General features: G+C 46.6%; 1 protein-coding gene across 1 annotated transcript in view; it reads right to left on the bottom strand.

Annotated features, from left to right (window-relative positions):
- Window positions 1-436: 436 nt before the first annotated feature.
- Window positions 437-14,978, bottom strand: part of FBXL17 (F-box and leucine rich repeat protein 17) — a 496,926-nt gene continuing 482,384 nt past the window's right edge. The window contains exon 9 of the mRNA XM_038532171.1: window positions 437-3,392. Coding sequence (XP_038388099.1) covers window positions 3,252-3,392 — 141 coding nt within the window. The 3' untranslated portion in view covers window positions 437-3,251. The remainder of the gene's footprint in view (window positions 3,393-14,978) is intronic.

Raw genomic sequence — 14,978 nt, 5'->3', positions numbered from 1 at the left:
CTAGTTGTGCCCATTATTACACCGATCATACTCCACTGCTAGGGCTAGTTTTCAAGAATGTCTCTTTGTGAGGCTGTGAGACACTCGAGGCTGGGGATGAGTTTTGTTTAAATGACCAGTGCTGTTACATGCTTTTTACGTAATAAATTTGTTTGCTTTTGAAAAATGGAATAAATGGCTAAGCAAATGAATGAGTATTTAGGGAGTGGGATTTTAAACAAGCCTCTCGTTTAAACCCTTAGATTTTAATCCATCTCGGTAATCACTGGCCAAATCAGAATCTCCTAAAGCCAGTCTCGTTTATGATTCTGGTTGAGTCAAACCTATATAAAGTCAGCAGCAAAACACACAAGGACAGGAACCACTGCATGCATCACACCCAACCAGCATCAGGGAGGCCATTTATTGTCTCTAAAATAAAACAAAAGACACAGTGTTTTGTTTCTCTTTTATTGCAACCCATTGCAAGGTCAAAAGATTCACGGAAATATAGAAACTACAAACTGGGTGAATTTCCTTTATCCACTCAAAAAGACATTAAAGACAAAGGACCAGAATTTTTCACTACAGCAATATATTTCATAGTCTTTATTCTGAAAATACTGTTGACATTTTGGAGAGGATAAAAAGCCCTGCATTAAACGTGTTCACATATATTTATGACACTCTAAGCAAAACAAGAAACTCTATATTGCCCAGAAATCATTTTAAGCCTCATTTCAAAGCATCTAATGAGAACACATTCAACAACCATCACAGGATCACTCAAGGTGATGCTTTTTTTTTTCTGGTTGTTTTTTTTTTTTTTTTTTTTGGAAATTAATGCTTTGAGGCTGGATATGATATTTCTACAGATTTCTACAAATATACCACAGCAGTTTTCCAGGTTATGTTGCATCAGGCTTTCTGGATTAGTCAACATCTTAAAGAATAAGTGCAAGTTCCCCACCCCAACCCACCCCCCAAGCTAAAGCATGTTATAGTGCTGTATTTTAGATTCAAACAATGCAACATTAAAAAAAAAATCAATTATACACCTCTGGAACCATTTGACAACCAAACTGTAACACTCTAAAGATTATCACAACTTTGAACTGAAATGGCACCATCCATATCATCAACCGCTCTCCCTTCTTTTGTCTTTTTTAACTATTTAAAATATAGTGTGACATATATAAAAATTAAACTTTTGTTTATTCACTCCAGCTACTATTACTATACATACTGTCTTATAAATTAGTTTTGGATTAAAAACCAGTTAAAATATTGTGAATTAAAATATTTTTCAGTGGTGGGGAAATGAACATGAAAACGATACCACTTGATGTGCAAGAACTTTTTTATTAATAATAAACAGCTTTTCTTCTTACACAAATTTTATTCCTTTCAAATTAAATTAGTAACCTATTTAGTGATGGAAAAAAAATACCCTTGGTGCTTACTAACTAGATTTTCTTAACTGATTGGGATTAAAAGCAAAAAAAACATATGCCACATCAGAAACATGTTGACATAATCAAAGGAAACAGTGTTTACAAAAAAGGAGTCACTATAAATAAGTGAATGGTATTTGTGAATGTAAAGCTATATTTTGTTGCTTACAGCTAGTATCATTTTAGACATATTGGGACTTACAGAAAGTGAAACTCAAACCTTAGTATATCTGTTAAAGACCAAACAAAACAAAACAAAATAAAACAAAAAACCCAGTTATGTCCACATTGGGGAAGAATAAATAGCAAACTCACAGGGCAGGGTTTTGTATCTAGCTCTACTGTGAAAGATAATCACTCTTTAGCTTAAAAAGGCTCCCCTGCTGTCTTGATTATAAATCGAGACACAGGAAAGTTTACTTGAGCCTGAGTCCCTACTATGAATTAATTGTAAAGATGTGTGAAATCAAAACATATATTCATTTACTGATAGATATTGTCTTAACTGAAAGCTGGCAATCTTGAAACAAAGAAATGCTTATTTCCGACAAGTGTAAACACAAATCTTAATGAAAAGATTTTCTAATTTTTCGTCTTAACTCATACATTAACCAGCAATAGATCTCTGTAGTAGCACAAGAACTATTCAAAATTAACATGCATATATCCAAAAAACCTGTTCTAAAGCCCAAAGCAAAGCAAAAAAAAAAAAGAAAGATAAATCAATAGGAAGATTGTCTACTTATATCTCACTCATTAATCTTCTAATAATGTGACTACCTCCAAATCTTAGAAATAAACTTTCATAATTACCAAAATCAACAAAAATAATTAAATGATCTGTAGGTATTGTTTTGTTTTTTTTAAATAACCGCACACTAGTATTACACTGGTGCTTTGAATGTGGATAACGCTTAAGGGTAGCTCCAAATATCATTAAAATATATCCGGACCAGTTGCAATCCATGAAACAAGAGCGAATACAACATTAACATAAACCTTAACGAAAATATTCAGGACTCTACAGAACAAATTTGCAGAATAATGGATAATTAACTTGTGTGAGCTGGCCAGGGGAGCTCAGATCGTTGCCTCCATATAAAAACTTCTCAGAAGGCTTTATGTTCTCGAGGCCCTCCCTCACTTGCAGACAGCAAGTTAGCCACCTGTGCATATCCCGGGTTGGGTGCCGAGCTTCCTCAGTGGCCTGGAGAAGGCCCCTCCGTCAGAGAACGATCTAGAAAGAAAGTGCCCTGGCGTTTGTGCTCATGCGGCACAGGTACTGGCATGTTAGGGTGTGTGTGTGTGAGGACCTATACGTGTGTAGGCCCCTGAAATGTTGCAAAGGCCTGGTTTCCTGGTTTCTAATTGGTGCAACATCCCTTCTGGCCTGGTCACCATCAGGAGCAGTGCATAATTCTATTCCATCGGAAGAGAAGGCCGATGGATGCCTTCATTTCGGGGCATCTTCAAGAGGCGGCAATTAGAAGATCAACATACTAGGGCCCACGGTTTTTGGTTTTACAGTAAATAAAAAAATTTTTTTTCTTTAGAGAAACAAGCCTTTGAGTTTAAAAACCAAAGGGTCTGTGGCTTTCAAAAATCTTTAATTTTTAAGGAAAAAACAAAATAACCCAAAAAACCACCCCAACCCAGCTCACCTGGGAACAAACAGCAATTGCGCTTATGCTATGCGGTATGCGAACAAGACACACATATACACTGGGGTACACCCGTAGACGTGGAACAGGGAAAATCTTTCCAAGGGCTCGGCCCCCCAGATCTCCCACCACCCCCCCCCCCCCGGGAGCAGGAGCGTTAGGAGGAGGCTGCAGACATGTTGGGGGTCCAGCCCATCTGATAGGCCCTCTCCAAGGTCCTCTTGCAGTCCTGCAGCACGGTGCTGAAGGTGATGTGGGGGTACTGCTGCACCAGCTGCTCCACCGTCACTTCGTTGACCTGCAAGCACAGAAGAGCCGCCGTCAAGCACAGGCCCACCGAGCCTGGCAGCCGCCCCTGGACTCCGGGGAGGAGCCCTCGCCCCTTCCTTCGCGGCAGAGCCAGGCAGCATCCATGACACGACACGACACGTGTCCTTGCTGTCTGCCCTCCCGATGCCTCGGCACTGCACTCACCCGGAGGGATGCTTAAAAAAGACATACGCTATCAAGGAACCGAACGTGTTTTCTAGAAGCGTGAGCGATAGGGACTCGTGGAGACCTTCACGGTGCCGTGGGAGAGCCGGGGTGCGGGAGGGGAGGCGGCAGTAAGGCACCATTCTTAGGTGCCTCTGCCTTCATCGTCAACCCGACAGCTTTTTTAAGGACAAAACTCTGGATTGGGAGAGAAGATCCATGGGATTCCAGCTAGGAGTGCTGGGGAAAATGTTTATTTTTCTTCCCTTTAAATGTTAAGGTATTGCAAACTCCAAGTCCCTTTGTGAAAAGGGCTGAAATGTGAGGAATCAATAATTAAAACATACGTGGCTGGCAGGTCAGGGATGGCCCCGATAGACCTTAACCATCAAAGATACCACCTTGATTCTTGATTAGACAAGGCAATCAGACAGGCCTAATTAAAACTAACACCTTTACAATTGCTGTGCTGTGAAGGGATTAATTTGTCAATTATTTTTAAGCTGATTGCAGTTCATATCACAGAAGCAGACAGCTTCCTTCATCCTTTAGATAAATAAATGATTAACCTAAGAACCACAACTTTTAGGTAGCTTTATTTAAAATCTTTATTGAACACTTGGGCATTTTCAGATACATCAATATTTCATTTATACTGAGTAAGCTGATCTGAAAGGAGGTGCTTATGATACACAGTTCCGTGCTCCCTCCCTCTCCATGTCTGTCCATTATTGAAAAGGATCAGGGCCGCCAGGAAAAACCCAAAACAACATCAAACCCTTGCTGTTTGCTTTGAAAGCCTGTTAAAGAAGGATGATGACCATGACATTCCATCATCTGCACTTTTCTGAAACGACATGATGTTCTCTGGGTGATTTGGAAAACTATGTTATATATAATATCTTTTTTAAAAAATGAGAATTGATATTCCAGCATTGCATTGATGGTAATCCGTGGGCACACCTCTCTCTTCAAGACTTGCTTATATTTAAATCAACCTTCATTCCAATTTCAACCAAACCATGTAGGTAATCAGTTTTTGTGATACAGATATGATGTATAACGCTGTTTTCAAAAACAAGAAGAAGATAATTTTAAATAAAAAGGAAAAACTGATAAATTAGAGTTGAGAATATGAATTGATGGCCCTAAGATGATTTTTAAGCAGCGTTTTTATTTTTTATTTTTAATTTAAATGTATGCTCTAAGTCTTGAGTTGAGGCAGCTTACAACAATATACTTAGAAGGTCACGCACCAACTAGCCCTGCCAGTCGTTCTAGCATGTTTTTTGATACTCCAGTCACCTGACTTCATTTCAGTTTATCAAGTTGTCCAAGTTTCTTCTGGCCTCAGGGTCTTTGCACATGCTATTCTCTTTACCTGGAATACTTCTTAATCCACTTTCTCCTAAAAACCCTTTCTTTATGCCTACTTCCTAGTCACTCTTGAGTTCTTAGCTTCCATGTCATTTCCCCGGGAAACTTTGATCACTGCCTTATCCCTGCTCCCCCTCCCCCCAATCTAGGTAAGGCTTCCAGGTCATTTATTTTATTTATTTTATTTTTTTCAGGTCATTTATTCCTTCAACATTGCCCCCTTGGTCTTCATAGCACCTAGAAAGTTAGTTTATAATTGCTTCATTCCATGTCTGGCTCCCAAAGCCAAAATCATTTTTGTATCCATAAGTTAGGCCTAGCGATTAGTGAATGAATGATAAATACCAAATACCAAATAAAAAACAGGAACTCAATGCAAAGCAAAGCCATACACTAACATACTAGTCACAAAGACTAACGACTCCTGAGCAGCTCCTCTTTGGCTCAGGAAGTCCCTCCTTCGGTAGGTCTTCCCACCCGAGCCTATCTCCCAGAGAGGCCAGGTTAGGTCCCCCCTTCCCTATGCACCTGTGGCTGGCACCCTGCATGGGTTTTCTTATACTGAGGCTCTCTCATGTTGCAATCCTCTCTTTACTCGCCTGTCCCTCCCACCTGAACAAAAGCCTCTGGGGACCAGGGACCTGCGCTTTTGACCTTTAAGGCTGTCAAGCTGTGCGAAACACAGAAAAGAAACACGACCATTGTGGTTCATACCATGGACTTCAGAATCGACCAGAAACAGGCTTGAACCCTGGTTTCACTTTATTTCTTTAAGATTTCGTTTCCTCAACTGTATGCACGGGATAAAAATACGTAAGTCATAGGATTGATATAAGGATTAAGTGTAATGATATGCTTAACACTGTGACGGACGTAACAAGGTCCCGGAATGGTAGCTCTATTACAGCAGGCACTCAATAAATGGTTATCGAGTGTGTGAATTAATTAACGATGTGTTAGGGTGCCCCGCTCTCCATAGTGATGTTCAATCTCTGAGATAGTTCAGAAATGAGCCCTGATAACAATTGTTGTAAAGTTCAAAATAAAAGAATCACAGGGCAAGAAGTGACCTTTAAAACATACTTCATACGTAAGCAGAGTTGATTATATCTTAATCGTTCTCTGGGGGAGATTCTAGAACTTTCCTTAATAAAACAGTCCAGGTTTTAAATATCTACTTTCAGAAAATCCTCCCTTTTCTTTACCCGATATCCCCCATTCTGCTGTTAGGTTACCTTCCCCGCTCCTGCCATCAACAAACCCATAAGGATGTCGGTCTCATTAAGAAAGAACTTAGAAGTCATTTGGTCAGAGAGGAAGCCCAGAAAAATCTACTCCGCATCGCAAGGGAAGAAAGTGTGGTCCAAGCCACTTAGTATTCAAGGAAGAACTAACTACCTGAAAACAGATGACAAAAGAATGGAGGAGAGAAAACATTTAAACCCACCGTAAGGATGGGGGACTGCCTTCTGTGCTGCGCCTTTTCTGATCTACACGTGGGCCTTTATGAAGTCCTATAGCCACGGCTGACAGGCAATTTGTTTGGGGGGCCCAATTTTTAAAAATAGGAAATATCTCTATGTGATACCTGTTTTGCAGGAAGAGGGATACAGTTCACCGTAAGCAAACTCGATATATGAAGATAAATTTATGAAGTACATCAAGGAGGGGATAACCTGCTCACCTCGTGAAGTCTTCCATGGGCGGGTTAACTTATTTTCTCAGCTCTCCCAACGTATTTTATATATGCCTTGATTGACCAAAATTCAATTTACCTATTTCTGTTGCATTAAGTCAGGTCTACCTGTAGTTGAGAATACAGAGTATATTAGCTCTCTGGCCTTCTCAGGTTATGGGCAGGGGGAGACGGTGACTTGGCTTCACGTGGCTGTATGAAAATCGGAACTAGCGATCCTCTGTGGGTATAATACACCTTCTGAGCAATCTTTGTGCTAACTGTGCTCTGTAAACTCTAGAAAACAAAGCAGAGGGGGAAATGCAAATATCCCATTTTAGGGCTTTGTCGGGTAGAAGCTATTCAGGGGAAATACATGTGTTCCCACTAGGGAAGGTTCTATCTTTTACTTATAGTGTCTCCTGGCGATACAGTGTGACAAATTTTATACTGAAGTTATTTTCATTTACTCCTCAGAAGTACAAATTATGCTCACCTCTTTGTATAGAATCCATAAGCACTTTGGTGCCTTAGAGAAAGAGTTTGGTGTAAGACACCAGGAGGGTCCAAATCATTTTAAATCGTTACGCCTACATACACATTTCTGCAGACATTTTGTCATGCACAACTCTACTTGCTAGAATGAAAAGAACCATTCTCTGTTCCAACTCACAAAATGTGTGTAATATAAAAAAGGAACTTAGATGAATCTTTAAAAATTTCCCCACGATCCCTGGTTTTCTGTATTCAATTTCTTTTCCTCCTTCCGAAAACTATCAATGGCAACGCCTGTATTACACAGGAGATTTGAAAAACGCATCCTATCTTCCTAAAGAAATATGCAGTGGTGTCATTTGAAGAAATTACCGTGATTAAAGGGGAAAAAAGTGTGTACCACAGGTTTTTTTTTTTAAATATAAGAAAGATTGGATTTTATAGTTCTCTCCAAAGACTGCACAACCATAATTTACATTTTCAAAATTATTATAACTCTTTTCAAGGTAGTAGCAATTTGTCTGGTATTTTAATCTATTTTGAGTTAACATCTATTAGCACTTTTTCAAAATGTGAGGTAAATTGCTGTGCTAATTAAGGTAAATCACACCATAGCTTCATTCTATGGCTGCTGCGACTATGGAAGGGTGAGGAGAGAACCTTCAGAGCCTCCGAGACCCACCGCACTAATTTATCTAGATCATCACACCGCGGCTTCACCTCTTCATCAATACTTTCTCTGGAAAGTTCCAGCTAAGTGTAAGCCCAGGCCTGAAGTATCTCCCCAATGATACCTACCATTCTAGAGAGAATATTTCTGATAGAATTTGCTGAAGAAACCACGTAGATTACGTGATTCTTATTTCTTCTTTGACTTATGTTTTAAAACAGGACATGTTTCTTGTGAGGGGCAGAAATACTGGACACCTACATATATTAAAATCACATTTATGAATATGATAAACCCCTTAAAATCACTTCTTTCCAAATCGCTTTTTTTTCCTAAATGGAGAAAGCTGCCCTGCAAAAAGTAACCACTACTAAAAATGCCAGCGCTAAGAACGTGCATCGCGTCATCTCTGGACTGTCAGTTCCTTGACAGCAAAGAGTCTTTGGGTCATTTCTTTTTTTTTTTTTTAAAGATTTTATTTTTTTATTCATGAGAGACTGAGAGGCAGAGACACAGGCAGAGAGAGCAGCAGGCCCCATGCAGGGACCCCGATGCGGGCCTCGATCCCAGGACCCCAGGATCCACACCCTGGGCTGAAGAAAGGCGCTCAATCGCTGAGGCACCCGGGCGCCCCCGAGTCACCTCTTGGTGTCCAGGTCTGGGCACGCTGCCTGGTGCGTTCTCGCCCCGTTAGTCCCGAGCTCAGGAGACAGGAGTGTTTGCTGGTTTTGTCCACTGCCAAGTCCCCGGCGCCTGCAGAAGGCCTGGCACCTGGGAGGGACTCGAAAAATATTTGCTGGCTGAGTTACTGTCGTGGTCGGGCAGTGAACAGGTACTGAGCGGACACGGGAGCGGCAATCAGCAGCGCCTCGGAAGCTGTGCAGGTAAGCCCGCCGTGTTTCCAGACTGTTCCAGGCCCGGCAGACACAGCCTCTAGAGTCTTGACGTTTCGGTGGCGCCCAAGTCCTGTTGTCCTCTGAAGATCCTGCCCAAGGCGACCCTGTGCTGCTCCCTCCTTCCCAGCTGTGCCTCTTTCCAGATGTGCCCTCGCTGGGGTGTCCGTGCGCACAGGAGGCCTGGGACGGTCGCTGACACCGCCGCTTGGCGGAGATCTAAGGCTTCTGCCTGCAGCCCCAGCCCCCGCTCAGGGCACTCGAGGTTTTGTGACGTCTCAGATCCCTTGTCACATTGCACTGACCCGGGGCAGAGAGGGAGCCGTGGCCAGGTGTCCGGCTCGAAGCCACGTGGCCTCCTGCCACCTGCGGGCCGCCCGCCGCCTGCCGCCTGGGGGGGCGCCTGGGCGCGGCGGGGGGCACCTGTGGCTGGAGAGCGGAGGCCCCGGGGCCGCGGTGGCAGCGCGCCCGACACGTGGCTAGGCCTTCCTCCTAACGACCGACAAAGGCGAGACGGAACCATGTCCCCGTTCCCGCCATCCGGGAGGCCACACGGGTCACACTGCGCAAGTGGCGGCCGGGCCGCGAAGCCGGGAGCCCCGGGCACCCCCAGCGGAGGACGGTCGCTGGCGCCCCTCGGCCTCCCAGCCAGCCCTCCCCATCCCAGCGCAGAGAGACATGTGACTGTGGCCGAAGGGGTGGGGCACGGCGGGGATGGCTGTGGCTGCAGGGGTGGGGGACAGGACGGGGACGGCTGTGGCCGTGGGGGGGGCACGGCGGGGATGGCTGTGGCTGCAGGGGTGGGGGACAGGACGGGGACGGCTGTGGCCATGGGGGGGGGGCACGGCGGGGATGGCTGTGGCCGCAGGGGTGGGGGACAGGATGGGGACAGCTGTGGCCGCAGGGGTGGGGGGCACGGCAGGGACGGCTGTGCACCTGCGCTCCAGGCCTGGCGGTGCCAGCTGCTGGGGATGGGCACCCGGCCTTCCCAGGGGTCTGGGAAAGGCTTCCAGAACATGTCACATTGAATTGGACTTCCCGGGGTGTCTGGGGGGCTCAGCGGCTCAGGGATCGGTCCCGCATCAGCCCCCGCAGGGAGCCCACTTCTCCCTCGCCTGTGCCTCTGCGTCTCTCTGTGCCTCTCTGAATAATTAAATAAAAAAATCTTAAAAAAGACACATTGACTCGAGCTCCCGAAGGACACGGGGGCACCGCCCGTGTACCTACGTGTCAGGTGCACATATCAGACTCAGGGAAGAAAGCCAACCCGCCGCCCGCCTGCGTAGACCCTGACCTGCCTCCCGGAGCCGCGGCCGCAGTGTCTGCAGCCCACGGAGCAAAGGACGCGTGTGGCCGCAGTAGCTCTCATGTCGTGTGGCCGCGTTCCAGGGTGGGGGGACGGAGCCCCTTGTGCGGGGGCAGCAGGGAGCCCACAGCAGGCCCGCGGAGGCGCTGCCCACGGCCCCCGCGGCTCCCCCGTCCTGATGCAGGGCTCCGGCCCCCGCCCCCACCGCGGCCCAGGGCCCCAGCTCGTCGGCCAGGCCACAGGCCCCCGGAATCCGCTCCTCACGGCCTTCTCCAGGGGCCCGCACTGGTTCTCCGCGGGTCCGCACTCACGAGGTGCAGCAGAGGTCGCCGGGCGCAAGCAATTCGGAGGAGGCCCCCGAGCTCTTCAGGCCGGGCCGGCGGCCCCGAGGTGGGCACGTGTTCAATGGACAGAATAAGGGTAACGTGAGTTCCAGTAAGACATCGAATTTTCTTGTAAATGAGATGAGTCATCTAAGTGCAGTTGAAAATATTTTAAATAGGACGCTAAGAAAAGAAGGAAGCACGTGGGTCTTCCTAGGACCCTGCCCAGCGACACCCCGCGCCAGGCTCGCTCCGGGTTCTACTTCCTTCCCTCGGCGGCAGGGCTCCTCACGTCCCCGTGTGGGTGGCAGGCGCGTCCTGCCGAGGGTTCCCTGGGCCCGAGCCGGGAGGTCCAGGACGCCGACGGGGACTGTGGGAGCGACTGTCACCCCCCTCACCGCCCCGTCCTGTGCAGCGGCAGGGCCCAGGATGGGGGGCAGGGCCTTCCCCTGACTGTGACTGCGGAGTGCTGTGCAAACCGTTCTCGCCGGCACCCAAAGCACCTGCTCCTTGCCTCTGCTCTGCCGCCGCAGTGTGTCCCTTCCCTCTGCCTGAGTCAAACCCATGTCCTTCTCCACGAAGTACGAACAGTACAACCTCCCGGATGCTCCCCACGCGCTTACTGACGCGGCATGAGCTACGCTGTGGCTGCCACCAGGAACACAAACAAGAATGTGGTGGCTCTCGGCCCAACTGCTCACCACGGTCACCTGGGGATCTTTCAAGGGTCCCGATGCTCAGGTCATACCCCAGACTGACTGTATCTGAACCCGGGGGCGCGGGGCCCGGGCACCAGGCCTCCTCCTGCCCCCAGCGTAGCGCGGGCTCAGTCCTACTGGTCTAAAGCTTTCATCTGAAGCGCTCACAGAGGGCACAGGTGACTTCTGCTCTCGGGGAATCTGAAGGCAGGTTCTAAACTGAGATGATTTAAAGGTGGCAAGTCACACGTTCGCCTCCCGTGTCGCCCTCCACGTTAAACTGAGTCAGGGCTCCTGGAGAAAAGGAAACCGTGGCTCCAACAGCCGATTAGCCCATCTTTTTACAAATACTTGTCGCTACGTGAAACAAAAGGTACACTTTTTTTTTAATGTGGTAGAAACAGACTGGTTTCCTCTTCTTCAGCATTGGTATTGGGACTCTAGTTGGGCACAGCCAAGGAGGCCACCTCCTGGCCTCCCCGATAACTCAAGGAAGGGACGATTTCCTAAACCCAGCTGTCACGTGGAGGTATGTAGTGCTTCCTCATGGGACCATCCACAAGGTGGAAGGACAGGGCCCACGTGACTGGGAAATGTTTAATATAATCTTAAGAGGAAACACTGATCATCATCTTGGAGACTGGAGGCCACCTGCTGAATATGGGAGTCAACTGATTACAGGCCACCCACAATGCACTACACTTCATGCGTGAACCTCCTACCGCTAGCCCGAGGCCTTTAAGGATTTTTTTTTTTTTTTGAGAGGTAAAAAATACTACTCTTGGGTGGCAAAAAACTCATCTAAAAGTCCCAAAGCATAGAAAAAGGCAGATACTGAGAATGCAATGAACCTGACAGAGGCAGGCTCATAAATTCAGTCAACTTTGTCAAATGCAGTCATTCCATTCCAGAATCTGCAATGATTGGAAGTGCTATGCTCTGTCAATATCACAACAGGCCTGGCTTCATGCTGTCTCTTTTTCATGAAATGTGGGCTGCCTGTTAACACTAGCATTGCTTTCTATTCACTTGAATTAGCACAGTGAGAAAGCAGCAAAGAACCTGGGAGGATGAGGATCACAGAAACGCCTGCAGTGTTAAGTGAGACTCGGGGCTCACCAACCTGAAGCCTCTAATTAGAGATTAGTGCGACAGGAGTCCAACCACCAGACTGTCAAAGAAATTAGTGACATTTTCATTCCCTGTTTCACCAAGCAATCTTCCACCAAGAAGGATGTTTCACGTCAAGTGTGAGCTCTACATGTAGCCTTGCAGAGCCCATTCCGAGGCCTCTGTCTGCTGGCCGTGGAACTGACCTACTGCACAGATCTATACATTTTGGGGGGTACGGATTTGCATGTGTGGTGCAGATGGGAACCAAAGCAGACCAGTCTGGGGCATCAAGATGGAGAGAGCCCCTTGGGGAGTCATCTGAACTGCTCTAAATGGTTTAGCAAAAGACTGACTATTTGAGACACACTGAGTCCTAATAAGATAATTAATGTAGTCACTAACCGAGCGGTAAGTGCAATGTATTTATAGAACACATCTGGGTGTTTCTAAATTAAACTCTCAAAGTTAAGCTGAAAAACACAATTGAGAAAAAAAAAAGAAACCTCTCAGAACTAAAAATGTCTTTTATGCTTAATGGCTTTCTTGATTTCAGTTTTTTTCTATTTTTTTTTTTTTCAGTTTTTATTTTCTTATGTAAAGCCTTGGGCAGCAGCAATCACCTAGTGAAAAAAAAATCTCTCTCTAAAACGGCAGCTTCTGTCCCGTAGAATTTATGGATTTGACCTGCTTCCTAAAACAAATTTATTACCAGCAAAAAATTTATTCTGCGTAAAAGTGATCTGTAAATCTGTAGATTAGAACACCTGAAAACAAGTGAGATTTTTGGTTTACAGACGAGAGACTCTACATAAATCAGAGCATTTCAGGGTTAGGCTCTGAAGAATTCTGAGTCCGATCATCCAGCAGATGCCTGAATTTTATCTGTTGACCGTCCTGAACCCCAGGGGCTCTGGGCTACACTCAGAATTCCCCAGCTATAGGAAGCTCTATAAATCCAAGGTGCCGTCTTTCACAGTCATTTCCTTCCCTCTGTCCAGATACTTCTTATAATCTGCAAAATTATTAGCAGGAGGTGGGATCTCATGTTTTTCGAGCTTGCTTTTAGGTGTACAATACTTCTGCAAACCAAAAGAATAAACACATAAACAAGCCAAATAGGTAAACTAAATAAATAAAGCAGTAGAGGTGGGGCTGCCCTGAAGTTTGGTGTAAGGACCAGACGCCCGGCCCTCGTGGCCAGCCTGCCATTCCCAGAGACCCTGAGGAACCTCCTCGAACCCTACAGCTACACAGAAGACAGATGAGAAACCTGCTCCATCCGCGCATCATGCGATATATAATTTGCGTAGGGATGATTATGTGCCAGCCACTGTGGCGGGGTCTGGCCATGGATGAGAGGAAAATCCCAGAGGGAGAAATCCATGGATCCCACATGTGGACAAGGAGGAGAGCGACAAGGAGGAGGAAGGTGAGAATGCACCACCAAAGCAGATAAGAGCTGGGGTTTACTGCTTGCTGCCTGTAAGGAACTTTGCACACGCGGACTCATTTAATCCTCTCCGTGGTTTATGGGAGAGGTGTTGTTTTTTTATTTCCACTTTACAGACAAGGGAAGCAGTGCTGGAGATGGAGAGAGAAAAGCCAGGAGCGCGGGTACACCGAAGGCAAGAGAAAAGCATTCTCGGGCAGGAGGGCACGGTTACCAGGGCGATGCAGCTGCTAGGGGATGGAGCAAAGTGCGGACAGAGAAGTGGCCCCTGGATGTGGTGACAAGGGAGTCACCCGCGATGCTGGAGGGAGCAGAATCAGTGGGGTGCGGGGGGGGGGGGGAGAACAGGAAACAGAACGGCAGAGGCCCCTGGCTGAAAGATGTGGGATCAAAGCAAGGTTCTTTATGCAGAAGAAATATACTTTGGGGTGCCAGTTCTGAAAATTAATTTGTAGTCTCACTGCTGTGGAGCTGCCGGCTTGATGGTCTGTCTTCCCCAAGAGCCCGTGGGCTCCACGCTGGCAGGGGTGGTCTCGTTTCCTGTTTTTTTTTCGGATCTGTCACCTATCACGGTGACTGGAACACAGTAAGCGACTGAACAGATATTTCGTGAATTCAGTGGATAAAATGCATGATAAAAATTGGGACACGGAGGGATGCCTGGGTGGCTCAGCGGTTGAGCATCTGCCTTCAGCTCAGGGCCTGATCCCAGGATCTGGGATCGAGGCCCAAGTTGGGCTCCCTGCATGGAGCCTGCTTCTCCCTCTGCCTGTGTCTCTGCCTCTCTCTCTCATGATTAAATAAATAAATCTTTAAAAAAAAAAAATTGGGACAGGGGAGGGAGTTTAGGTTTCTCCTTGAAAAACTGCTTGCCAAACCAAATGTTCCCTGCACACTGGCCGCTGAATGCCTGGGCCTCACACACAGGCTGAGCGGGCTCCTCCCCGAGGGCCGTTGGTCCCTCGGTCTCCTGAGCCACCGCCAGCTGTCCTTATTTCCACTTTGTGAAGACAGGTGCTTAGGAGTCCTGGGATCTAATCTGAGCCCTGTTAGGAAATGGCTGTTACCTTTTCTATTTCTAAATTAGAAAAATAATATGATCCCGCAGCCTAATTCTTTCATATAATTACTTAAGCCACATCAGAGTTCCAAGGAGATTATTTACTGCAAAGCCATGATGCTCCCGGGTGCCGTCAGGCAAACCCCAACAGAACATTCTATTCACCTACAGCATTTGGGGAACAGCAGACCCTTGCCTTCCTCCTTTCTAAAAAAGAAAAAAAAAATCAACATCCATCAGCCTCATAGCAGAAGTGAACAAAGCATAAGCACCTCCTTACAACACACCGCCTTATGGGATTCTAGGGAGACAGCGTGGGAGACACGTCCCAGCCTGGACGCTACGTGGCC

This window comes from Canis lupus, chromosome 3 (genome assembly GCF_011100685.1).
Source record: "Canis lupus familiaris isolate Mischka breed German Shepherd chromosome 3, alternate assembly UU_Cfam_GSD_1.0, whole genome shotgun sequence".
Lineage (NCBI taxonomy): Eukaryota > Metazoa > Chordata > Mammalia > Carnivora > Canidae > Canis > Canis lupus.
The sequence above is the reverse complement of the archived record's forward strand: the minus strand, read 5'-3'. Positions and strand labels throughout refer to the sequence as shown.